The sequence below is a fragment of the Mesoplodon densirostris genome, chromosome 12, assembly GCF_025265405.1.
Source record: "Mesoplodon densirostris isolate mMesDen1 chromosome 12, mMesDen1 primary haplotype, whole genome shotgun sequence".
NCBI lineage: Eukaryota > Metazoa > Chordata > Mammalia > Artiodactyla > Ziphiidae > Mesoplodon > Mesoplodon densirostris.
Window position 1 is genome coordinate 74,593,940 of NC_082672.1, and position 26,342 is coordinate 74,620,281.

General features: G+C 36.7%; 1 protein-coding gene across 1 annotated transcript in view; it reads right to left on the reverse strand.

Annotated features, from left to right (window-relative positions):
* EYS (eyes shut homolog) overlaps nt 1-26,342 on the reverse strand; it is a 1,591,612-nt gene that overhangs the window by 1,104,901 nt on the left and 460,369 nt on the right. The window contains exon 14 of the mRNA XM_060115102.1: nt 74-333. Within this exon, the coding sequence (XP_059971085.1) occupies nt 74-333 (260 nt within the window). The remainder of the gene's footprint in view (nt 1-73; nt 334-26,342) is intronic.

The following is a 26,342-nucleotide window of genomic DNA, read 5'->3' on the forward strand; positions in this document are numbered from 1 at the left end:
CTAAGAAGCTACCAGCCTATACGGACAAAACAAAACAATGAGATCAAACATTAAAACAAATATAAGCCCTTACCTTCTCTGCAAACGCAATAATGATTTCCATCTACCAAAGTCAAGCATGTCGAATTGTTTTGGCAAGGATCACTGAGTGGATCACAGGGGTTATAGTGTTGATGGCAAAATTTTCCAGTATAAAAGGGTGGGCACAGACACACAAATTGCCCAGGGATGGAAGATTCATGACAAAGACCTCCATTCATGCATGGGTCAGAGTCACATTCATTTATTTCTTCACTACAGTTCTGTCCAGTCCATCCAGATGTACACTCACAGCTGAAATGAATATTTAAGAAATATGAACAATACTATTTCAAATTTGTTCTTCACATTTTCAATGTAATGACTACATTGAGTGAATGTGTGGCATTTTCTCATTTATAACAAGATTAATAAATTACACATATTTTAAAATATTGTTTGCCTAATTTCCTGAGACAACTTAAGGTATGTTACTGCCAAACTGACCTTATTGGCTGATAGAGATTTAAGAAGCATTTGGTAAATTTCTAACATAGGCCTCTGAGACGTATCTGAGAACAACAGGGCTGTCAATTGCAATTTTAGCAACTGTTGAGCTGAAATAACAATTGAGAACATTTCCTCAAGTATTTCTTTTATGTAAAATAATTTTCACAGATGGGATCACTGTTTATATGCCTAAGATGATATTTAATTCAATGTCTTTAACAACGTGTGCTTCTTCAAATCACCAGAGTATTTATCACAATGTGATACTTTATGTTAAGCAGCTGTTTTTTTTTTTTTTTTTTTGTGGTACGCAGGCCTCTCACTGTTTTGGCCTCTCCCGTTGCGGAGAACAGGCTCCGGACGCACAGGCTCAGCGGCCACGGCTCACAGGCCCAGCCGCTCCGCGGCATGTGGGATCCTCCCAGATTGGGGCACGAACCCGTGTCCCCTGCATTGGCAAGCAGACTCTCAACCACTGCGCCACCAGGGAGGCCCCAAGCAGCTGTTTTTGCTTCAGTTTTTGTAAGCTTAAAAAAAACATCTTTTCTATTAATATTTGAATAATGTAGGAAAATTGAAGAGAAAGCAAACAAAAAAGTAAAGCATTTGGATGTTTGTCTGTATATCACAGACTGTAGCTCAGTCTCTCTCAAATTTCTCTTGGAAATTTTGATTTCAAAGAGCACTTTAGCCAAACATTTTCCCTCAAGCTAGGCTAGTTCTGCTCCTAAGAGCAGGAGGATTCTAACAGTGTAGGAAAAAGGGTTTTCCACATGAATTATTATTCAAATAAGGTAAATGAACATATAATAATGAAACCTGTAGACACAGAGTCAATGTGAGTATTGTCGATCTACTGACTGAATGGACATCGATTTTACACTGAGGACAGGTTCAGCGAGACAGCAGGTGTCAGGCTGTGGGCAGGTAGAGCCCCAAATTGAGAGTAAGTGTACCATCGGAAAGTAGCACATCATGGGACAAGGCACAGGAGGTACTAGAAGAACTGTTTTTAGAGAAAACATTTCCGTTGCTGATAGTTTAGATAGTTAAGATAACTTTAAAAAAGTATTACATTGCTGAAAGATCTAATTTGTTCATGATAAGCAATATCTTGCTTAAAAGAAAGAGGAGAGGAGGGGAGAGAAAGGGAGAGGAAGGAAGGAAGGAAGGAAGAGAGAAAGAGTAAGGGAAAGAAAGAACCTCATGTTTAGACCATTCCTTATTAATAACTACAGAAGATACCAGTATAGTGAGAGGAGAGAGCTGAAAGACTGGCTTGCACCTGTTCATGAAGTTGAATTCTAGATAGATATAGTTGCCATTAAAATGAATACTAAAATTAATAGGGAGTAAGATGACTGGAGTCATAATTGATTAATAATATGTCTACTAGTTCAATAAGATTAAATCCGGTCAAAAAGAAAAAACAGTGGATTCTACAGCTTTTTTTTTTTTAATTTGGTAATGTGCAGAAAGAGGTTGCTACCATGCAAATTGAATATTTCTTGGTAAGGTATGCTTGCATAAGTCAAACTTTATAACTGAAACAATTCATACCTTTGAAATATAAATATATATTTTGAATATGTTATTTCCCTTAAGAATGAGTAAAAATAATTGATACTTTCATTTTTCTTTCTAAAAAAATAATGACATTATTTTGGTGCCTATCCGTCCTCGTTCCTCTTATACTATGCACCACTAAAAAGGAAGTATGACACTTGGTAGGCCTCTGGATTTAATGGCAAAAATACTGCTCTTACCCATTCACCTAGGGAAATAGACACTAGAGGCTTTGAATGAGTCTCAGAGTAGAAGACTTGGCAACATGTTAAGGCTGAAGTGCAAGTAGACTTTCCTGTTGCACCATGAGATTCAACAGGCTCTGTAGTATGAGAGGTGTTACTGGTACTAGTGATGACAAAATATATCTTACAAAGTTTATGGAAAGCTCTGGTAGGTGAATTATAACATAGACTCTAGGTTTAGAGCAAGACCAGGGAGATTCCAGTTGATGGTAAAGAAAATACAAAGTGTATGGGGGAAGGGGGATGAATTATATTAATTATGGCCTGTGGACCGGATGCAAGAGTAGGTGTTATAATTCATCCTACTAATCTCTCTCTAATTTATCCCAGGAATAAAAGCTAACCAGATTCCTGAAGTAGTGTCATACAGATCTTATAAGAAATAAATAAATATAAATATATATACTCTGAATATATATATATATATATCTGAGGGTGTAAGATATGGTTTCCATTTATCTATCTATCTATCTATCTATCTTTATAGGGAGGTATGATTGATACACACAAAATTTTGCACATCTTTAATGATAAGTTTTTACATATACATACACCTGTGATACCATCACCATTATCAAGGTATTAAACATACCCATCTTCCCCCCAAATTTCCTGTGTTCTTTTGAGTGTGTGTGTGTTTTGTGGTAAGAATACTTAAAATAAGATTCATCCTCATGACACATTTAAAAGTGCATCATAACTATATCATTAACTACATGTTCTAGAGGATGCTATCCAACCTGGGACTGCAGCTCTCATTTCCCTGGCTCCTGGGAGTGTGGGTGGCTGACAGCTATGAGAATTTCCCTCAGTTGGAAAGAGCCATTTCACTCAAAGTCATTCCCCTTTTCTTGGGACAGCTCATAACCAATGATTGCTCAATGCAGTGACATAAATGCCAAGCCCCTGTTCCTCAAAGTGAGACAACTGTACAGGACCATCACTGCTCTAGAGTGTCCAGTGAGATTGGGAGCCTCTGGGTCTTTCCATGGCAGTTCATCCTCTTGCTTCTATCCAATTCTTCATCTTTTACTCTCCCTTAGCTATTTTATTTTTCAAAAACCTTATTGTGATATAAATGATGTACAAGAACACTGCACATATATCAAGAGCACTCCACAATAAACCTCCAGCATGACAATTTCCATCTCAGAGTTTGATCCTAGGGAATTTAAACATGTGATACATTCACTGGGAGTGAATGCCAAATGCTTTCATTTTACTTGTAAAAATACATGCACGTGGGACCACTAATATATGTGTTCAAAGTTCTTCTGTTTCATTTTTTACAATGGCAAAGAAATCTAAAGAATGTAAATAACATTAAGAAGGCACTGGTTATAGTATCTTAAATAAGCAATTTAAATGATTTTTTTATGTAATAGGGTAGAGACATTTTAAATAGTACTGTATAACATATCAACTATATAATACATAAATTTGATTCCAATAGTGTCATAATGTTTGTATATATGTATTTCTGTATATTCAGAAAAAATTAGAAGCTTACAAAGGCAGTAAGGAATGTGGAATGAAACATACTCAGAGGGTCAGATGTTCTGGATTCAAGATCCTTATTATAGTAGCTTTGTAAACTGGAACAGGTTATTTCTCAGTCTCAGTCCCTAAAAAATGAGACAATAAAATATCTTTCTCAGGTAGAGACTAATTTAGCTACTACCTGTAAATTATATAGAAAAGTACCTGGATTATAGTTGGTACTTTGATTAAGACCGTTATTATTAAATATAGATATATTGAGTATTGGGTTGGGTAGGAGATTAAAAATTTAATTTTTTTCTTAATATAATTCTGTACCAACAACTTTTCCACTTAGCACATGCAATACCCTTAAAATTAAACAACTTTTTTTCAGTGGTTTGCTTTGCCTCCTAATTTCAAGTCCTCCTTTTATTCTGTAACATGGGTTATCAGCCCATGATTCTTGTTTATTCTTTTATTTGTTCTGTTTCAACTTTTACATATAGATATCCATCTATGCATGGTATTTCTCCATAAAAAAGGTGACTGAATTCTCTTTGGACCCCCTCAATGCCCACGTGATATGATGGCAATTCAATCCTTTTAACATCATTCATTGAAATCTGATTGATATAGATCTCATTTTTCCTTGGCAGGACATCTCTGGGATTGAGTGACAGCCAAGTTGTCATCCATCAGTTGACTTTCTGCTTAGCTTGGCATCATCACCCTAGTGATAATGTGGATGTGCTCATCTTTTTTTCTGGTGCTTCTGTTCTCTGTGGCAAGAAGAGAGCTGCTGCACAATAGAGAAACCTCTTTTCCCTCCAAGTTTCTGCTGCAATAAACTTTACACAAATCCTAAGCTTCCCAGAATAGCAACTTCTGAATGCAGCTGACCTACTATAGTGAAAGAGATTCTGGTCTCTAGTCTTCAAACATCTAAAATAGAAGATAAGATAAGATGCTTCTCCAGGATCACCACTATTTTTTTTTTGATAAAGAAAATGTATCTCTTTATTGTCAGCATTCCTCAGAGTAAAGTATAACATAAGTATATGACATAAGATTTTTCTAATACAAAATGATAATAAAAATTGCAACAACTACTTTCTAGTACTCCAAAATGTAGAAGATTAACAAAAGAACAACAACAACAACAATTCAGTTAAATTCAAAATAAACATATTGAGGTCTTACTTAGTGGAAAACACAGTATGGTATCTTTTGAAGGGTGTCAAAAAAAACTAAAATCAGTGTTCTAATGCAAAAGAGTTAATGATTTTATCATAGCAAGTAAATATAATAGCTATTGTTATAAGTAGAGGCAACAAGAGGCCCAAGAATTTCTTATGAAAAAGACAAAACTAGTGGGAGGTAAAAGCTTTTGAGACAATTCCATAGAGGAGATGGTGAGAAAAACTGATCTGGAATGAAAGATACAGTTTGGACATATGAAGGAATGAAAACAGGGAGGCTTTGGGGAAAACTATACACAAAGCAACAGGGTTGGAATAAGCAAGTTATGACCATAACGATGTCTATAGTATCAGACATCAAAACTTTGCAAGTTTGGACTTAGCAATATTGGATTAATAAGGAGTTCCATAAAGTACAATGTTTTTGTACTTTCAATTTACAAAGAAAATCTGAGTATTAAGTTTACACTCCTCCTATATTTAGACTCTCTTGTCTCTCATTTTCAATGTACTTTCACCCTAAATATTTGAATGCCCAATGATAACTCTTTTGGATTTAAGCAAGCCAAATCTTGAAGGGCATTTGAAGGAATTTAAATATTTATCTTTGATGTTGACTTCCTAAGATTTCTTGAAATATTACAAACATGAGGAATATTGGAAGAAACTCAATGAGAGTGCTTATTGAAAGTCCTTTTTCCCAATCCTTTTCAGGTGACTTTCAGGTGATTTAGGCTTTCCCTCTGGATGCCCCAACACAACTGTTGTCAGGGTCTCTGCACTGATCTGTCTTCATGTGCCTGTCATGTTTGTGACGGTGAACCACAAGGTATTGATTAATTCCCAAATTTTCACAAGTAAAATATATTATATCCCTACTGGTGAGTCATTTCCAGAGCAGTATTAACTGGGATTTGAGATCAAGGTCTGGAAGCACATGATTGCATAAAGGGGTGCGTTAGGTAAATGGCTTCTTTCTTTTGCTATTTCTTCAAATCTAAAGACTCCAATAAGATGCGATGGATGGAAGTATAAAGTATATTGTTCTAGAATTCATTAAGCTGGGACGGATGAGGTTGAGAGAGGAGGAAAGAAGGAAATATATCAAACTATTGGTCTTATATGGTATATTGAACAATGGACAACACTCCCAAGTCTTTCTTGTGGTTGCAAATTTCCACTTTGGGGTTTATCCTGTATGGAATTCTCTGTGCTTCCTGGGCTTGGGTGGCTATTTCCTTTTTAATGTTAGGGAAATTTTCAACTATAATCTCTTCAAATATTTTCTCAGACCCTTTCTCTTTCCCTTCTTCTTGGACCCCATAATTTGAATGCTACTATGTTTAATGTTGTCCCAGAGGTCTCTGAGATTGTCCTCATTTCTTTTAATTACCTTTTCTTTACTCTACTCTGTGACTGTTGTTTCCACCATTCTATGTTCCAGCTCACATATCCATTCTTCTGCCTCAGTTATTCTGCTATTGATTACTTCTAGTGTGTTTTTCATTTCAGTTATTGTGTTGTTCATCAGTGTTTATTTGTTCTTCAGTTCTTCTAGGTCCTTGTTAAACATTTCTTGTATTTTTTTGATCTGTGCCCCCATTCTATTTCTGAGATGTTGGATCATCTTTACTATCATTACACTGAATTCTTTTTCAGGTAGATTACCTATTTCCTCTTCATTTATTTGGTCTTGTGGGTTTTTACCTTGCTCCTTCATCTGCAACTTATATTTCTGTCTTCACATTTTGTCTATCTTACTGTGTTTGAGGTCTCCTTTTTGCAGGCTGCAGGGTCGTAGTTCCTCTTGCTTTTTGTGTCTGCTCCCAGTGGGCAAGGTTGGTCCAGTGGCTTGTGTAGTCTTCCTGGTAGGAGGGACTGGTGCCTGCATTCTGATGGGTGGAGCTGGATCTTGTCCTCTAATGGGCAGGGCTGTGTCAGGTGGTGTGTTCTGGGGTGTCTGTGAGCTTAGTACAACTTCAGGCAGCCTGTTTCCTCATGGGTGTGTTTGTGTTCCTGTCTTGCTTGTTGTTTGGCATGAGCCTTCCAGCAGTGAAGCCTGCAGGAAGTTGCATGGGGCTGGGTCATGGAGTCAAGATGGATACTTCTGGGAGACTTCTCCCCAGTTAATATTCCCTGGGGCTGGTAATTCTCTGGTGATCGAGCATCCTGGACTTGGTGCTCCCACTCCAGAGGCTCAGGCCTGACCCCCAGCTGGGAACCAAGACCCGACAAGTTGCACGGTGTGGGAAAAAAAAAAAGGAGGGGGAGAAAACAAACAGACTAACAAAACCCAAGACAAATGGTAAAAGTAAAAGCAAACTGACAAAAACAAAATAAACACACACACATACAGAAACAAAGAAAACAAAAAACAAGAGAACAACCAGACAAATAAAAGAATCCAAAAGCAAAATCAAACAATTAAAAACTAACAAAAATTTTAAAAAAAGAAGAAAAGCAAACATGGAATGCAAACTAAAACAAAACAAAACACAACATACACAAAAACAATAAAAAAAAAGAAGATTAAAAACAAAACATAAAAAAAAGGAAAGAGCTGGAGGAAGATGGCGGAAGAGTAAGACACAGAGGTCACCTTCCTACCCACAGATACATCAGAAATTCATCTACACGTGGAACAACTCCTACAGAACACCTACTGAATGCTGACAGAAGACCTCAGACCCCCCAAAAGGCAAGAAACTCCCCACGTACCTGGGTAGGGCAAAAGAAACAAGAATAAACTGAGACAAAAGGATAGGGATGGGACCTGCACCAGTGGGAGGGAGCAGTGATGGAGGAAATGTTTCCACACACTAGGAGCCCCATAGCGGGCAGAGACTGCAGGTGTTTGAGGGAGAAAGCTTTGGAGTAGCGGAGGAGAGCGCAGCCACAGGGGTGCGGAAGGCAAAGCGGAGAGATTCCCACACAGAGGATCAGTGCCGACCTGCACTCACCAGCCTGAAAGGCTTGTCTGCTCACCCGCTGGGGTGGGCGGGACTGGGAGCTGAGCCTCGGGTTTCGGGTTTCAGTCGGAGCGTGGAGCGCGGGGAGAGGACTGGGGTTGGCTGTGGGAAGAGAGCCTGAAGGGGTTAGTGTGGCATGGCTGGCCGGGAGGGAGTCTGGGTAAAAGTCTGGAGCTGCTGAAGAGGCAAGAGGCTTTGTGTTCCCTCTTTGTTTCCTGGTGCGCGAGGAGAGGGGATTAAGAGTGCTGCTTAAAGGAGCTCCAGAGATGGGCGTGAGCCGTGGCTGAAAGCACAGACTGCAGAGATGGGCGTGGGACACTGAGGCTGCTGCTGCCGCCACCAAGAGGCCTGTATGCGAGCACAGGTCACTGTCCATGCACCCTTCCCGGGGAGCCTGTGCAGCCCGCCACTGCCGGGGTCCCGGGATCCAGGGATGGTTTCCCCGGGAGAGTTCATGGCACGCCTCAGGCTGGTGCAAAGCCACGCTGGCCTCTGCTGCCGCAAGCTCACCCCGCATCCATTCCCCGCCCTCCCCCCGGCCTGAGTGAGCCAGAGCCCCTGAAGCAGCTGCTCCTTTAACCCTGTCCTGTCTGAGTGAAAAACAGACGCCCTCCAGTGACCTACATGCAGAGGCGGGGCCAAATCCAAAGGTGAGACCCGGGAGCTGTGAGAATAAAGAAGAGAAAGGGAAATCTCTCCCAGCAGCCTCAGAAGCAGTGGATTAAAGCTCGACAATCAACTTGATGTACCCTGTATCTGTGGAATACATGAATAGACAATGAATCATCCCAAATTGAGGAGGTGGACTTTGAGGACAATTTCTATGATTTTTTACCCTTTTTGTCTTTTTACAACGGATTATCCCAAATTCAGGAGGTGGACTTTGAGAGCAAGATTACAATTTTTTTCTCCTTGTTCTCTTTTTGTGAAAGTGTATGTGTATGCTTCTGTGTGATATTTTGTCTATATAGCTTTCATTCCACCATTTGTCTCAGGGTACTATCCGTCCATTGTTTTTTTGTTTTTTTTTTTTTTCTTTTTTGTTTGTTTGTTTTGTTTTTAATTTTTAATTTTTAATAATTACTTTTTATTTTAATAATGCTATCATATTTTATCATACATTATTCTATTTTACTTTATCTTTTCTCTTTCTCTTTTTCCTACCTTCTCTCCTTCCTCCCTCCGTCCCCCTCCCTCCTTTCATTCTTTCTTTCTTTCTTTTTCTTTTTCCTTCCTTTCCTTCTTTCTTTCTTTCTTTCTTCTTTCTTTCTTTCTTTCCTCCCTCTCTCCATCCCTCCCTCCCTCCTTTCTTTCTTTCTTTCTTCTACTAATTCTTTCTTTCTACATTTTCTCCCTTTTATTCTACACCGGGTCGATGAAAGGCTCTTGGTGCTGTAGCCAGGAGTTGGTGCTGTAGCCAGGAGTAAGTGCTGTGCCTCTGAGGTGGGAGAGCCAAATTCAGGACACTGGTCCACAAGAGACCTCCCAGCTCCACGTAATATCAAATGGCGAAAATATCCCAGAGATCTCCATCTCAACACCAGCACCCAGCTTCATTCAATGACCAGCAAGCTACAGTGCTGGCCACCCTATGCCAAGCAACTAACAAGACAGGAACACAACCTCACCCATTAGCAGAGAGGCTGCCTAAAATCATAATAAGGCCACAGATGCCACAAAACACACCACGAGTCATAGACCTGTCCACCAGAGAGACAAGATCAAACCTCATCCACCAGAACACAGGCACTAGTCCCCTCCACGAGGAAGCCAACACAGCCAACTGAAAGAACATTAGCCACTGGAGAGAGACACCAAAAACAATGGGAACTACGAACCTGCAGCCTGCAAAAAAGAGACCCCAAACACAGTAAGATAAGCAAAATGAGAAGACAGAAAAACACACAGCAGGCGAAGGAGCAAGATAAAAACACACCAGACCTAAAAAATGAAGAGGAAATAGGCAGTATACCTGAAAAAGAATTCAGAATAATGATAGTAAAGATGATGCAAAATCTTGAAAATACAATAGACAAAATGCAAGAAACAGTTAACAAGGACCTAAAAGAAGTAAAGATGAATCAAACATTGATTAAAAACACAATAAATGAAATGAAAACTATTTTAGATGGGATCAATCGTAGAATAACTGAGGCAGAAGAACGGATAAGTGACGTGGAAGATAAAATAGTGGAAATAACTGCTGCAGAGCAGAATAATGAAAAAGAATGAAAAAAAACTGAGGACAGTCTCAGAGACCTCTGGGACAACTTTAAACACACCAACATTCGAATTATAGGGGTTCCAGAAAAAGAAGAGAAAAAGAAAGGGATTGAGAAAACATTTGAAGAGATTATAGGTGAACACTTTCCTAATATGGGAAAGGAAATAGTTAATCAAGTCTAGGAGGCACAGAGAGTCCCATACAGAATAAATCCAAGGAGAAATATGCCAAGACACATATTAATCAAATTATCTAAAAATTAAACACAAAGAAAACATATTAAAAGCAACAAGGGAAAAACAACAAATAACACACAAGGGAATCCCCATCAGGTTAACAGCTGATCTCTCAGCAGAAACTCTACAAGCCAGAAGGGAGTGACAGGACATATTTAAAGTGATGGAGGAGAAAAACCTGCAAACAAGATTACCGTACCCAGCAAGGATCTCATTCAGAATTGATGGAGAAATTAAAACCTTTACAGACAAGCAAAACCTGGGAGAGTGCAGCAACACCAAACCAGCTTTACAACAAATACTAAAGGAACTTCTCTAGGCAAGAAACACAACAGAAGGAAAAGAGCTACAATAACGAACCCAAAACAATTAAGAAAATGGGGATAGGAACAGACATATCGATAATTACCTTAAATGTAAATGGACTAAATGCTCCCACCAAAAGACACAGAGTGGCTGAATGGATACAAAAACAAGACCCATATATATGCTGTCTACAAGAGACCCACTTCAGACCTAGAGACACATACAGACTGAAAGTAAGGGGAAGGAAAAAGACATTCCATGCAAATGGAAAGCAAAGAAAAGCTGGAGTAGCAATTCTTATATCAGATAAAATAGACTTTAAAATAAAGACTATTAGAAGAGACAAAGAAGGACACTGCATAATGATCAAGGGATTCATCCAAGAAGAAGATATAACACTTGTAAATATGTATGCACCCAACATAAGAGTACCTCAATACATAAGGCAAATACTAACAGCCATAAAAGGGGAAATCAACAGTAACACACTCATAGTAGGGGACTTCAACACCCCACTTTTACCAATGGACAGATCATCCAAAATGAAAATAAATAAGGAAACACAAGCTTTAAATGATACATTAAACAAGATGGACTTAGTTGATATTTATAGGACATTCCATCCAAAACCAAAAGAATACACATTTTTCTCAAGTGCTCATGGAACATTCTCGAGGATAGATCATATCTTCGGTCACAAATCAAGCCTTGGTAAATTTAAGAAAATTGAAATTGTATCAAGTATCATTTCTGACCACAATGCTATGAGACTAGACATCAATTACAGGAAAAGATCTGTAAAAAATACAAACACATGGAGGCTAAACAATACACTACTTAATAACGAAGTGATCACTGAAGAAATCAAAGAGCAAATGAAAAAAATGCCTAGAAACATATTACAATGGAGACACGACAAACAAAACCCTATTGGATGTAGCAAAAGCAGTTCTAAGGGGGAAGTTTATAGCAATACAATCCCACCTTAAGAAACAGCAAAAATCTCGAGTAAACACCCGGACCCTGCACGTAAAGCAATTAGAAAAAGAAGAACAAAAAAACCCCAAAGTTAGCAGAAGGAAAGTAATCATAAAGATCAGATCGGAAATAACTGAAAAAGAAATGAAGGAAATGATAGCAAAGATCAATAAAACTAAAAGCTGCTTCTTTGGGAAGATAAACAAAATTGATAAATCATTAGCCAGATTCATCAAGAAATAAAGGGAGAAGAATCAAATCAATAGAATTAGAAAGGAAAAAGGAGAAGTAACAACTGACACTGCAGAAATACAAAAGATCATGAGAGATTACTACAAGCAACTCTATGCCAATAAAATGGACAACCTGGAAGAAATGGACAAATTCTTAGAAATGCACAACCTGCCATGACTGAATCAGGAAGAAAAAGAAAATATGAATAGACCAATCACAAGCACTGAAATTGAAACTCTGATTAAAAATCTTCCAACAAACAAAAGCCCAGGACCAGACGGCTTCACAGGCAAATTCTATCAAACATTTAGAGAAGAGCTAACACCTATCCTTCTCAAACTCTTCCAAAACATAGCAGAGGGAGGAACACTCCCAAACTCATTCTACGAGGCCACCATCACCTTGATACCAAAGCCAGGCAAGGATGTCAGAAAGAATGAAAACTACAGGCCAATATCACTGATGAACATAGATGCAAAAATCCTCAACAAAATACTAGCAAACAGAATCCAACAGCACATTTAAAGGATCATACACCATGATCAAGTGGGGTTTATTCCAGGAATGCAAGGATTCTTCAATATATACAAATCAATCAATGTGATACACCATATTAACAAATTGAAGGAGAAAAACCATATAATCTTCTCAATAGATGCAGAGAAATCTTTTGACAATTTCAACACCATTTATGATAAAAAACCCTGCAGAAAGTAGGCACAGAGGGAACGTTTCTCAACATAATAAAGGCCTCATATGACAAACCCACAGCCAACATCGTCCTCAATGGTGAAAAACTGAAACCATTTCCACTAACATCAGGAACAAGACAAGGCTGCCCACTCTCACCAGTCTTATTCAACTTAGTTTTGGAAGTTTTATCCACAGAGAAGAAAAGGAAATAAAAGGAATCCAAATTGGAAAAGAAGAAGTAAAGCTGTCACTGTTTGCAGATGACATTATACTATACATAGAGAATCCCAAATATACTACCAGAAAACTACTAGAGCTAATCAATGAATGTGGTAAAGTAGCAGGATACAAAATTAATGCACAGAAATCTCTGACATTCCTGTACACTAATGATGAAAAATCTGAAAATGAAATCAAGAAAACACTCCCATTTACCATTGCAACAAAAAGAATAAAATATCTAGGAATAAACCTACCTAAGGAAACAAAAGACCTGTACGCAGAAAATTATAAGACACTGATATAAGAAATTAGAGATGACACAAATAGATGGAGAGATATACCATGTTCCTGGATTGGAAGAATCAATATTGTGAAAATGACTCTACTACCCAAAGCAATCTACAGATTCAATGCAATCCCTATCAAACTACCACTGGCATTTTCCACAGAAATAGAGCAAAAAATTTCAAAATTTTTTGGAAACACAAAAGACCCCGAATAGCCAAAGCAATCTTGAGAATGAAAAACGGAGCTGGAGGAATCAGGCTCCCTGACTTCAGACTATACTACAAAGCTACAGTAATCAAGATAGTGTGGTACTGGCACAAAAACAGAAAGATAGATCAATGGAACAGAATAGAAAGCCCAGAGATAAACTCATGCACATATGGTCAACTTATCTTTGATAAAGGAGGCAGGAATGTACAGTGGAGAAAGGACAGCCTCTTCAATAAGTGGTGCTGGGAAAACTGGACCGGGACATGTAAAAGTATGAGATTAGATCACTCCCTAACACCATACACAAAAATAAGCTCAAAATGGATTAAAGACCTAAATGTAAGGCCAGAAACTATAAAACTCTTAGAGGAAAACATAGGCAGAACACTCTATGACATAAATCACAGCAAGATCCTTTTGGACCCACCTCCTCGGGAAATGGAAATAAAAACAAAAATAAACAAATGAGACCTAATGAAACTTCAAAGCTTTTGCACAACAAAGGAAACCATAAACAAGACCAAAAGACAACCCTCAGAAAGGGAGAAAATATTTGCAAATGAAGCAACTGACAAAGGATTAATCTCCAAAATTTATAAGCAGCTCATGCAGCTCAATAGCAAAAAGACAAACAACCCAATCCAAAAATGGGCAGAAGATCTAAATAGACATTTCTCCAAAGAAGATATACAGACTGCCACAAACACATGAAGGAATGCTCAACATCATTAATCATTAGAGAAATGCAAATCAAAACTACAATGAGATATCATCTCATACCAGTCAGAATGGCCATCATCACAAAATCTACAAACAATAAATGTTGGAGAGGGTGTGGAGAAAAGGGAACACTCTTGCACTGCTGGTGGGATTGTGAATTGGTACAGGCTCTATGGAGAACGGTATGGAGTTTCCTTAAAAAACTACAAATAGAACTACTATATGACCCATCAATCCCACTAGTAGGCATATACCCTGAGAAAACCATAATTCAAAAAGAGACATGTACCAAAATGTCCATTGCAGCTCTATTCACAATAGCCCGGAGATGGAAACAACCTAAGTGTCCATCATCGGATGAATGGATAAAGAAGATGTGGCACGTATATACAATGGAATATTACTCAGCCATAAAAAGAAACGAAATTGAGCTATTTGTAATGAGGTGGATAGACCTAGAGTCTGTCATACAGAGTGAAGTAAGTTAGAAAGAGAAAGACAAATACTGTAGGCTAACACATATATATGGAATTTAAGAAAAAAAAATTGTCATGAAGAACCTAGTGGTAAAACAGGAATAAAGACACAGACCTACTTGAGAATGGACTTGAGGATATGGGGAGGGGGAAGGGTAAGCTGTGGCAAAGCGAAAGAGAGGCATGGACATATATACATTACCAAACGGAAGGTAAATAGATAGTGGGAAGCAACCCCATAGCACAGGGAGATCAGCTTGGTGCTTTGTGACCACCTGGAGAGATGGGAGGGAAGGAGATGCAAGAGGGAAGGGATATGGGAACAGATGTATATGTATGACTGATTCACTTTGTTGTAAAGCAGAAACTAGTAAAAAAAAAAAAAGGAAGAAACACAACACTGAATGGGTAAAGTAAAAATAGAAAAATAAGAAATACATTAAAACTGAAAAAATTAAAAAAAATAATAAAATGGACTTGAGCACACAGGGAGGGGGAAGAGTAAGCTAGGACAAAGTGAGAGAGTGTCATGGACATATATACACTACCAAATGTAAAATAGATAGCTAGTGGGAAGCAGCCTCATAGCACAGTGAGATCAGCTTGGTGCTTGTGACCACCTAGAGGGGTGGGATAGGGAGGGTGGGAGGAAAGGAGATGCAAGAGGGAAGAGATATAGGGGTACATGTATATGTATAACTGATGCATTTTTTTATAGAGAAGAAACTAACACACCATTGTAAAGCAATTATACTACAATAAAGATGTTTAAAAAATAAATAAGTATATAATATAAAATAAAAAACAACAACAGAACAAAACAAAACTAATTATAGTACTAATATTTTTCTGGGGCCTCGGGTGTCAGTGTCCTTGCCCCCTATTTGAGTCACAGCCAAACTCTTCCTCCCTAGGATACCCTACAATACCTCTAGTTAGGTCTCTGGACCCACTGTGGGAACTGCGGGGGCAGCTCAGACTCTGATCTGGTCCATTTCTCATGTGTACTTGTCCCCATAGACCAGTTTTAGTTTGGGGAACACTCGTTGTCCATTCAGGTATTCCATGTACACTGGGTTTATGAAACTGATTACAGGGATTTAATCTGCAGTGCCCTGAAATATTTTCATTCCTCTTCCTTAATCACCCTGGCCCTGGGGCATGGCTGTGGTTTTAGCCCCACTTCTGCATGTGGGCCACCCACAGGGGTCTTCTCCCAATGCTGCCCCTGAGCACTCAGGTCTGCCCCAGTGAGGACAGGGTGCAGAGGGGCACAGATGTCTGGGTCATGGGAGCCTGACTGCAGTAGGTTCATGGGGGAGGAGTTGGCGACCATGAGAGATCTTGTCCCTCCAGTGAGTACATGAGGATCACTACTCTTATGCTGAACAGATTTTTAGAAGGCAGCCCTGTAGTTTTGTTTACTGTTTGTTTTTCAGCCTGATCTTTTCACACTATCTCTTGCTTATGTTCCCAATATTTCAGGCAGGAAGATGATGTTACTCCCTGTCACCAGGACTGATGAAGTCTTCCTTTTCTCTTTTAGTTTGTTGTTCACTTAAAAAGGACATAGGAAGAGTAATTTAGATAATCATGACGAATTTGACATCTTAGTCAGAATTTTCAGTCTACTATGTCATTAGTGATTTCATAGAGATGTTTGGTTTTATTTATGAAGAATTTCAGGTATTTATTAAAGGAAAGATTATTATTTCTTCATATATGTTTAACAGTAAGGTATTTGACTTCCTATAAAGTGATTCACAGGTTCTCTTCTGTAAAGATTTTGTAGAATGGCACTAATGATTTGATTTCCTTTGGGGATGCCTTCACCAGTGAGTAAAAGTCAAGTCAATCTGACTAATCACAGGAGAATAGTTGTACAGTAGATTCAGTAGAGAAAATTTTGTCAAATGTGGTATTGAAGCCTGAAAACCTGACCATATCACTCTGCTGAGAGAGCACTTCGCCTTTCAGAACTTGCTTGTGAGTAAATAATAATGTGTGTGCTCTGTTTTGAATGCCAGACATGCATAAGATGTCAATCAATATTTACTCATTCATTTTCCTACAAATATAAAAGCATACTCTAATTTTGAGTAGTATATTGTTGGGTTTAATTTCTTTCTTCCATATTTTCTAAAGGAAATGTTTAAAATTTCATAATGCTGACTGTATAAACACTATTTATAGCTATGTCACATCAAGGGTTAAACTTCAGAATACCTAGTAATTTATCAATCCCAGTACAACGAGAAGGTGAAATTGTGAGGTTAGTGAAATTGTGTGGTAGGTGCCCCACCAGCTGACTCTCTCTGGAACCCAATTTTCAGTCATCGCAGGTGTTTATGCTGTTGTCCAACTCATCAGGCTGGTTAAGATCTTGTCCTTTGGAGTTTTCTTGTCGTTCTCTCCCCTTAGATCTCATGTATCTATCCCATTTCCCTAGTAATTTATTCAGTGCCTGACTAATTAATGTGGTATTCTTAAACATGACTAAAATAAAACATTTATCCCTTTCCGACACATTTTCACTTTAATAAAATCCTCCAATGTCTCCACTGAAATGTGGTTGCCGCATTTGCATTAAAGCCATTCAATATGTTAATGTTTTTAAGGATAATGGCTATCTCTATACCAGGTATTATATCCATTTTAATTGAAATAAACAGATCCTCTAATATTTATGACAATCTCAGTTTGCTGTGCTTTTTTTCTTTATATCTATAAAGTCGTTATTGCTAGAGAACACAAATTTATTGGAACTTTTGAATGCTTGCTTGCTTTTTATTTTTTTATACATAAATCTATACAACATTTTGAGTCTAATTTAATGCCTTTCATTATATTCATATGTATCCTCCTAAACTTTAAATATTCAACCTGATTTCCCCATGCCCGTCTTTTAGTTAATTTGTTTGTTTGTTTGTTTGTTTGTTTGTTTGTTTTGGGCTGCATTGGGTCGCCATTGCTGCACGCAGGCTTTCTCTAGTTGTGGTGAGTGGGAGCTACTCTTCGTTGTGGTGCTTCGGCTCCTCATTGCAGTGGCTTCTCTTGTTGTGGAACACAGACTCTAGGCAAGTGGGCTTCAGTAGTTGTGGCAGGAGGGCTCAATAGTTGTGGTGCATGGGCTTAGTTGCTCCTCAACATGTGGGGTCTTCCCAGACCAGTGCTTGAACCCTTGTCCCCTGCATTGGCAGGTGGCTTCTTAACCACTGTGCCACCAGGGAAGTCGCAAAGTATTTTTATTTCAGATTGTAGATACTGCCATCTACAACTGTGAAAACCTGCAGATGTCATCAGTTAACTACATAGCACCCATTCTCCCTTGCCTATTTCTTTATATAACTGACTTTACTCAGGAATCTACCCCCTCTTCTGTACTTCATGAGCTAAATGGGAAATTGATGCTGTGCTGTTCCCCATGCCAAGGGTGAGTCTGATTGCTCCAAGACAGTGAATTTCAACTTTGGCTATACTTTAGAATCACCCACTAACTTCTGAAAATTCTGAAGCCCAGACTGCACCCCAGACCTATTAAATCTGAATCTCTCAGCATGGGGTGCAGGTTTTAGTTCCAGAGTACAGCCTTGTTTACTCACCTCCTAAAGTATCTTGTTTAGGAACCCAAGACTAACCTAATTAGCATTGACATTTGGCATGGACCTTTGACACATCCAAGTCAATGAGTTGTGACATTTGTTGAGGTCTTGTAAGAAATATGCTTTCTCACTCTAATAAAGCAACCAGAAATGATGCTGTCTCTCTTTCAATGATGCCATGGGATATACATGTGGAGCCAGGATGTTTAACATCACTTTTCCACCATGTACCCAGACCATGGCACAGCCAAGCAGATCTCAGAGAAATGAGGTCATTTCCTACTAACATGGCTCTCCTTATCTCTGGACTTCTAGTTAAATGAGTTGGTGAGTTGGTTATCAGTTAAATCAGTTTGAACCATACTTTCATATACTTACAGTTGAATCTATGGCTTTATTTATCTATATCTATATTTGTATCTATAAAATTATATAATTCTGGAAAATAAAAAATAATATTTAAAAACACCTTGAATTTTTATTGTGAAATTTTAATTCATAGTAACATGTTTCATTTGTGTGTGTGTGTGTTTGATCACTAGATTGGAGACTCATTAAAACTATTTTAATAGTTCAATGAATATAGCAAACATTTTCAGCAACTAGTTCAAATTCTTCCGTTCTTTAAAGGTCACTGATTAAAATATGAGAAGGAGTTGTTTTGCCTGAGGGAATGAAGGTAGGGCTTTAGTACTGAAATCAACATAATCTGTAGACATAAAAAAGATCCATAGATCCACAATTGAGTAAATTTACATCTGGTCCCTTCTATTGACATTGCAATGTCTGAAATATGGTCACAAGTCTACAATTCTAAATTTTATTTAGTTTTCTGTCCTATATTTCAGATGCTACAAAGTAAAATATTGATTAAATGCATCTGTTTTTTGACTATTAATCATTTTATTACGCACTTATATCCCACCATTATTAAGAAAGAGGATAGGGGTTTCGCTGGTGGTGCAGTGGTTGAGAGTCTGCCTGCCGGGGACACGGGTTCGTGGCCCAGTCCAGGAAGATCCCACATGCCGTGGAGCAGCTGGGCCCGTGAGCCATGGCCGCTGAATCTGCACATCCAGAGCCTGTGCTCCACAACAGTGAGAGGCCCGTGTACCACAAAAAAAAAAAAAAGAAAAAAAAAAAAGAGAGAGAGAGAAAGAAAGAGGATATTCCCAAGTTATTTGAAGATCTTTATGAATCCCTGACCAATCATACTTTTCCGTTATTTCTTCAGACAGAATCATTGTCTTGAAATTTGGTTTATCATTCCCAAATATTTCTTCACAATTTAATCTATGTATGTATATTTAAATAATAAATGGTTTTGTTTGGTGTCATTTTTTTAAATTTTATTAAAAATAACATGAAACCAAACAGACGTGTCCTTTATTAACTTAAATTCTTGTTCATATTTCCTTGCATTCTTTTGCATTTTCTTTTTGATAAATGTCTCAAGATACATAAAAACATTGACATTTTGTATCTTAAAAAAACAAAACAAAACAAAACAAAAAACTACTGTTTTACAATGTCTGCCACAATGAATTGTGATGAATTTTGACATTATGATGTGTTAACATACTAGCATCAGCAAGTGAGACAGCACTTTGATTCCAGCATGTGACAATAATCTAGCAAAATAATGTCTAAAGATAAACTATGGTCTGCTGACAAAGGATAGTATAAATTCCATTATTATATCTCCCTAAAGTTGGATGAAAAGTTCTAAAGGAAAAGAAGGGTTTTTGACCATGCTGGGTAATAAAATTAGAGCTAGAAATGTGGAGTAGAGAAAATTAAAATTTGTGAATTTTCCCATGTGCTAAACACTATATTTGGGACCATATGCACATTATTTCAACAAGACTGAAAAATAAGCACCACTCTTCTTAAATTAAGGATGATGAAACTGATCATCACTGATGACCCCAAGTTGCTCAAGAACACATGGCCAAAAAAAGACAGGCTCCAAAATGGAACATAAACTTACATGTAAAATGCAAATCTATACAACACCTAGGAGATAACACAGGAAAAACCCAAGGCAATCTTGGGTTTGGTGATGACATTTTAGATACAATATCAGAAGCATGATTTATAAAAATAAATACAGTTGGACTTCATTAAAACTAAAAACTTCTGCTCTGAAAAAAAATCCATCAGGAGTATGAAAAGACAAAGCACTGATTGAGAGACATTGCAAAAAATATCTGATAAATGACTTATTTCCAAAATAAACAAAAAACTCTTAAAACTCAATGAACAACTCCATTTAAAAATGGGATTTTTGATACTTCATCAAAATATTGAGCAGATAATTAATCAAAGAAGATATACAAATGATAGATACACATACAAAAAGATGCTCAGCACCCTGTGTCATTGGAATTCCAAATAAAATGACAATGAAATATCCCTACACACCTACTAGAATGCCAACTTAAAAACATTGATTTCACCTAATGTTGATAGGGACTGGAGTCAATAGGAACTCTCATTCATTGCTGGTGGGAATGCAAAATCTTACACTTGCTTTGATATATAATCTGGCAGGTTTTAGAAAGCTAAACATACATAAGCTTATCACAAGATACAGCAAACTCATTCCTAGGTATTTATTCAAATAAGTTGAAAATCTATGTACACACACACACACACAGAGAGAGAGAAACCTGCACATAGATCTTTACATTAGCCTATTCATAATTGCCAAAAATTGGAATCAACTAAGTTGTCCTTCAATAAGTTGATGGTTAAAAAAAAAGTGTTATTCAGCAATAAAAATAAATGAGCTATCAAGCTATAAAGACATAGAGGAAACTTAAATGCATATTACTAAGTGAAAGAAGCCAGTTTGAAAAATAATACATAATATATGATACCATTTATATGATATCCTGGAAAAGGCAAAACTAAAAAGACAGTAACAAGGTCAGTTTTGCCAGGGGTGTAAGGGAGGAGAAGATGAATAGGTGGAGTATAGAGCACTTTTTAGGGCTTATATGGGAACTCTATTTTTTACAAATTTCTTTTCTGTAATCCCACAACTGCTTTTTATATAAAGTCTATATTAAAATGTATTCAGAAAAAATGTCAGGGCTAGAATTGAACTCAGATCAACACATGTTCATTGAAAATACAAAAGCCCAAGCTGTATGTTAACAAAGAAGAAACAATAAATCCAGTAAGGATACATTAAAACAAGAAAGAGTGAAGCCAAGTAGAGATAGATGAAAATTAATAGAAAGAATGTGAAATTCTCAGAACAAGTGAGCAGAAATATAAATACTGAGGAAAGCAATTTCAACTTCATTAAGTTAAGAAGGGCTCGACAAGGAAAAAATTCTCTTTTTCAAAAGAGTTGTTTCTCTAAAAGAAAATAACTGGGAACAAGCTCATACTTTAAATGAAATGAATAACAATAAGTGTCTGTGACTAAAAGTTGGTGCTAGAGGATCCACTTATTGAAAACCATAAACCAAATGTCCGATAGAGTTTTCAAATATAAGCAAGTGTGTAGCAATCAAGGGAACAATACTTAGTAGTTATCCAAAATATACATATTTCAAACCTGAATTTCTTTTAAAGGCTAGGTATATGTGCATTTCTTCATTATAACAAGTAATCAGATAATAAAGTCACTAGTTTATTTATTCACAAGGATTCATTGGTTGTTTGCCTTCACATGCACCACCAAATATGAGACAAGAGATGGCTGAAGGTTTTCTAATGAACGATTGCTGAATGCATCTAAATTGTTTTGTTTCTATTTTGCATTTTTCTCAAATTTTATAATTTCCAGGGCTTCGTATGAAACAAGTCACCATTTCAAAAGCAAATCTTAAAGTACAAGCAACAAATAAAACCCATTCTAAGACAATAACACTTTTTATCTAGACTTTTATTAGAGTTCCATATGAAATGAAGTGATCTAACACTCAAAGATTTTTCCTACTTTTTTAAATAATAGAAATTATGTTTAAATATATTCTGACACAGCTCTGTAATAAAATTCAAGAGATTTTACATGTGGGTATGTTAAATTATAAAATTCTGGGCTGCTATGTTTATGAGAAATGTTTTAATACACGGAAGGTGTTATTAATTTGAATTACATCTCCCTAAAAGACCTTGAAATTCTAACCCTCAGAACCTCAAAACGTGGCCTCCTTTGGAAATGGGGTCTCTACAGAAGTCATCAAGTTAATGTAACCTAATTAGTGGATTAGCCTTAATCCAATGTCACTGATGTCCTTATAAGAAGGGGGACTTTGGAGAGAGAGCTGGACAAGTACACAGGAAGAGTGCCAGGAGGAGATGAAGGCAGAGACTGGGGTGGTACAGCAGAAGCTAGGGAACACAAATCATCGCCTAGGAAACTAATATGGAGGGTACACAGGGAGTTTTTCAGGTGGGAAAAAACAGGAACTTGATTCATTCTCAAAAAAATATCATGGAGCCAGATAAAACTCGCTTTCTACCCTCCTTTCAACCCAGCTTCAGTGACGTAAAAGAGTTCATTTATTCATTCAATAGTGGTTCTCGAATATCTTTTTTAGTTTATCATTATCTTCAAATATGATGTAACATGAAATGTAACAGCCTTACAACAAGAAACTGATTTTTCCCTTCCCTTCCTTTGCGCTATTGTTGCCAAAAAGTAATTTTACTTAGTAAATTCTAAAGCCTATGTGTAATGTTATAATTGGTTATAGGATGTATTCATCTTTCCAGACTGTATGCTTATTCCTTGAGTTATTCTTTTTTGATGGAATTGGAATTATGTGAGGTTCCAGCTCTTCCACTGAGAGAGGGATAACTATTTCATCTTGCACAAATTTGTTAGAACTACAGTGGTGGCTGTCCTCATTGGTAGCTGTGGGATAGGCAGTGGCAATATATGTAGTATTGTATATTCAAAGCAAGACTAGTTGACAGTGATCTAAAATCATGGATTTGGAGTCACACAGATATTAGTTTGATATTTAGATTCACTACTTTCTAACACTGTGATTTTGCTTAAATTACTGAAAATTTCTAAGTCATTGCTCTCATATATAAAATGGGCATATCTAAGCCTCACTAAAAGATCTTTTTCTAGCACAAAATAATATAAACTAGAAGTGCCTGATGCATATAGTTTAATTAATTGTTTGTGTGAATGTAATATTAAATCTGTCCAAAAGATAATTTGATAAAATCTGTCCAAATCTTGAATGTTGAAACACTTTGATTCCTCAATTTCACTTCTAGTATGTTATTGTACAAATCTACAGCTATATGCCTGTAATGAGGCACATATAAATGATCCCTCCAAATAATAGTTTATAACTGCAAAACAGTTACATTCTCTAAGTGGTCATTATGTTATACCCATAAAATAAAATATGGTGTAGCTATCCAAAAAAGAGGTGAAGGATTCACATACTAACATATATATTTTTCAAAATTCTAGGTTTTGTAAAGGAAAAATCTTTCATCTCCTAATTGTGAATACCATAGTTTAGTGTTGCTTGGATTAAAATTCTGTTATTGTTTTATATTTATATTGGCACTTATTTTACTTGTATTTTAACATTTTGTGCTCCTATGCATAAGCTAAGCAAAGAAAAAAAACCGCAAACTCTCTAGTAATACACCATAATTTTGTAGTTTCCATTCAACATGTTAAATACATGTAGATCACATAATTTTTTTAAAAATTATACTCATTAAGTTTCAAACTTTTTTTCAGTTATTTCCATTAAAAAATTTAAAACATGTCCTTAAAGAAACACAAAATGTCCCAATGCATAGCACTTCAAAATTTAAGACATCGAGGACAAATTTTCATAAATTATAAGCTGAGAAAAAATTCTTATGGTCAACTGGGGGCAAACCGTGTTTTCTGCAAGCCCACACTGTAGTGTCCATAAGAAAAGCAGGCCCAGGAATCAACACAAATGCCAATTACATAGGCAACAACGGAGCCAGATGCTGTTGGCAAAATGTGCTCCAGACTGTGGCATCTGGGTCCAATAATTGCCATACTGAGCCCCATCTGTAGCTAAAGCTGTTGACGGCTTGGGGTGAAGAAAAATCAGAAATAAAGACGGTAGTTAAACTCTAAACCATGCCAGGAATAGCAGAAGGTATGTTGCAGTCAGCATTCAAATTACATCCCTAGCCCAATTTGCTTTTTAATATCTTGAAACTATGTAAACACTAAACTATGTTAACTCCAGTTGTTTAGAGATGAGCATATAGGTAGTTCAGTAATTTAGGACACACAGATTACTTAAGAGATTTGATGTTCCAGCAAATTTTTCATGTCTTAATATTTTCTTCTCAAGGAATATAAGTATATAGTCAATGAAATTCAATTCTTTTTGATCTATTAAAATATATGCTATTTTAAACATTTATCATGATGTATAATATGAATTCCTTTGAATAGTGTGAAAGTTAAGAATCTTTGCAATTTTTGATGTTTGTTAGACTGACTCTTCACTAAATATAATAAGATAGTCATTGTATAATTTACTGAGACTCCTGAAATTTTTGCTCAGTGGAAATTTGTAGGAAAGCTTCAGAGGGCCTTAAACTTAACTAATAAATTCTTCCTTAATTACAAAATAATAAAGTAATCTCTTTTAAGTGTTCTTTATTTGCTGTATACATATGTGTGTGTGTGTGTGTGTGTGTATATATATATATATATATATATATATATATATATATATATGAGGATAGGTTGATATCTATATGATTCTAAGGATTCATCATTTATAAGATGTTACACTACTCTTATTCATACATATATTTTGAAAGCAAGACAGATGTTGGCAATAATAAGAAAGTGTGATTTAGACTTTACTATATATCAAGAAATGAACTAAATACTTCATGTACAGATTTTATTTAATTATCATCATAAGCCTATGTGACATAACTATTATTATTTCCACTTTTTGGATAAGGAAATTAGAAGCTTAGTAAACTTCCTTAACCCAATTCATACTCATCGTTAGCAATAGAACCAAACTTTGTATCCTATATGCAGACAGTCTGACTCTAGAACTTTCTCTCTCTCTCCCTCTCTCTCTCATTCTCTCTGTAATATAAAATATAATTTAGTAGAATCAGTTCAGTATGGTGGAGAAGGACTTCTGAAAATCTAATCTTACACAAAAGGAAAAAGAACCCTGAAAAAACATAGTAGAGGTCAACTTTTTCAGAATTCTGGAAATAAACTGAAGGCTTGCAAAAATCTGAAGAGTATTTATTGAAGAAAAATGGCTAAATCTCACAAGCACAGTCAGCTTTGTAGTGGTGTAACTCGCACTAGTCCCATTTCTCTCTCCCAGCTCTGGAAAATATTCAAAAACAAACAGCATTGCACTTATGGTATATGTTAAACAAGCTACATAATAGCCATTAAGGGGGCAGGAGTAGTGGAGTTTTGAAGCTCACTTAAAAGGTTCACCCCAGGTAATGTCACCATTTCATTGATCTGACAACTCTCTGAATGTGTCATTCTCGGGAATAGACTTTATTTGACCTGAATCAAAGCTCATTCTGTTTAAAAAAATTCCTACATAATGGACATTTGTTAAAAACAATCAGTGGTGACTGATTAACATTGTAGCTGCTAGAGGTGATGATTCCAGTTGAGGCTAACAAGAAACTAAATAATATATTTAAAGGTAAAAGTGGGTAATGAGATTTCATAGAGGTCCTTGAAAAGCCAGATATATTCCTGGGAAACAAAACACAATACAACATGAAAGTTTGTGCACTTGCCTAAGAAAGACATTAAAAGACATTAATCTCCTATCTCCGACTAACCTGGAGGTTCAGTGCAAACAAGAAGTGAGGAATATGACAGAGCTGTAAACTGTCTGCTTGAATGTTGAACACATTCCTCACTAGACATACAGAGTCTCTCAGTAAAGCCTGGGGACTTACTAGTTCAAGGAAATTTTTAAAATCTGTTAAATCATTAGCTAACCACTAGGTTAGCTGAGCAGAGACTTCAATAGTTACATATGACAAAAAAAAATAATTTATACAACTATTCCAGGAAAATCACTAAATAAACAATAGCAAGAAACAACTACAAAAAAAATGAAACAGAAAACCAGTAACAACTGGGAAGAATCAGGTTCTGATTTCCAGATTTGCC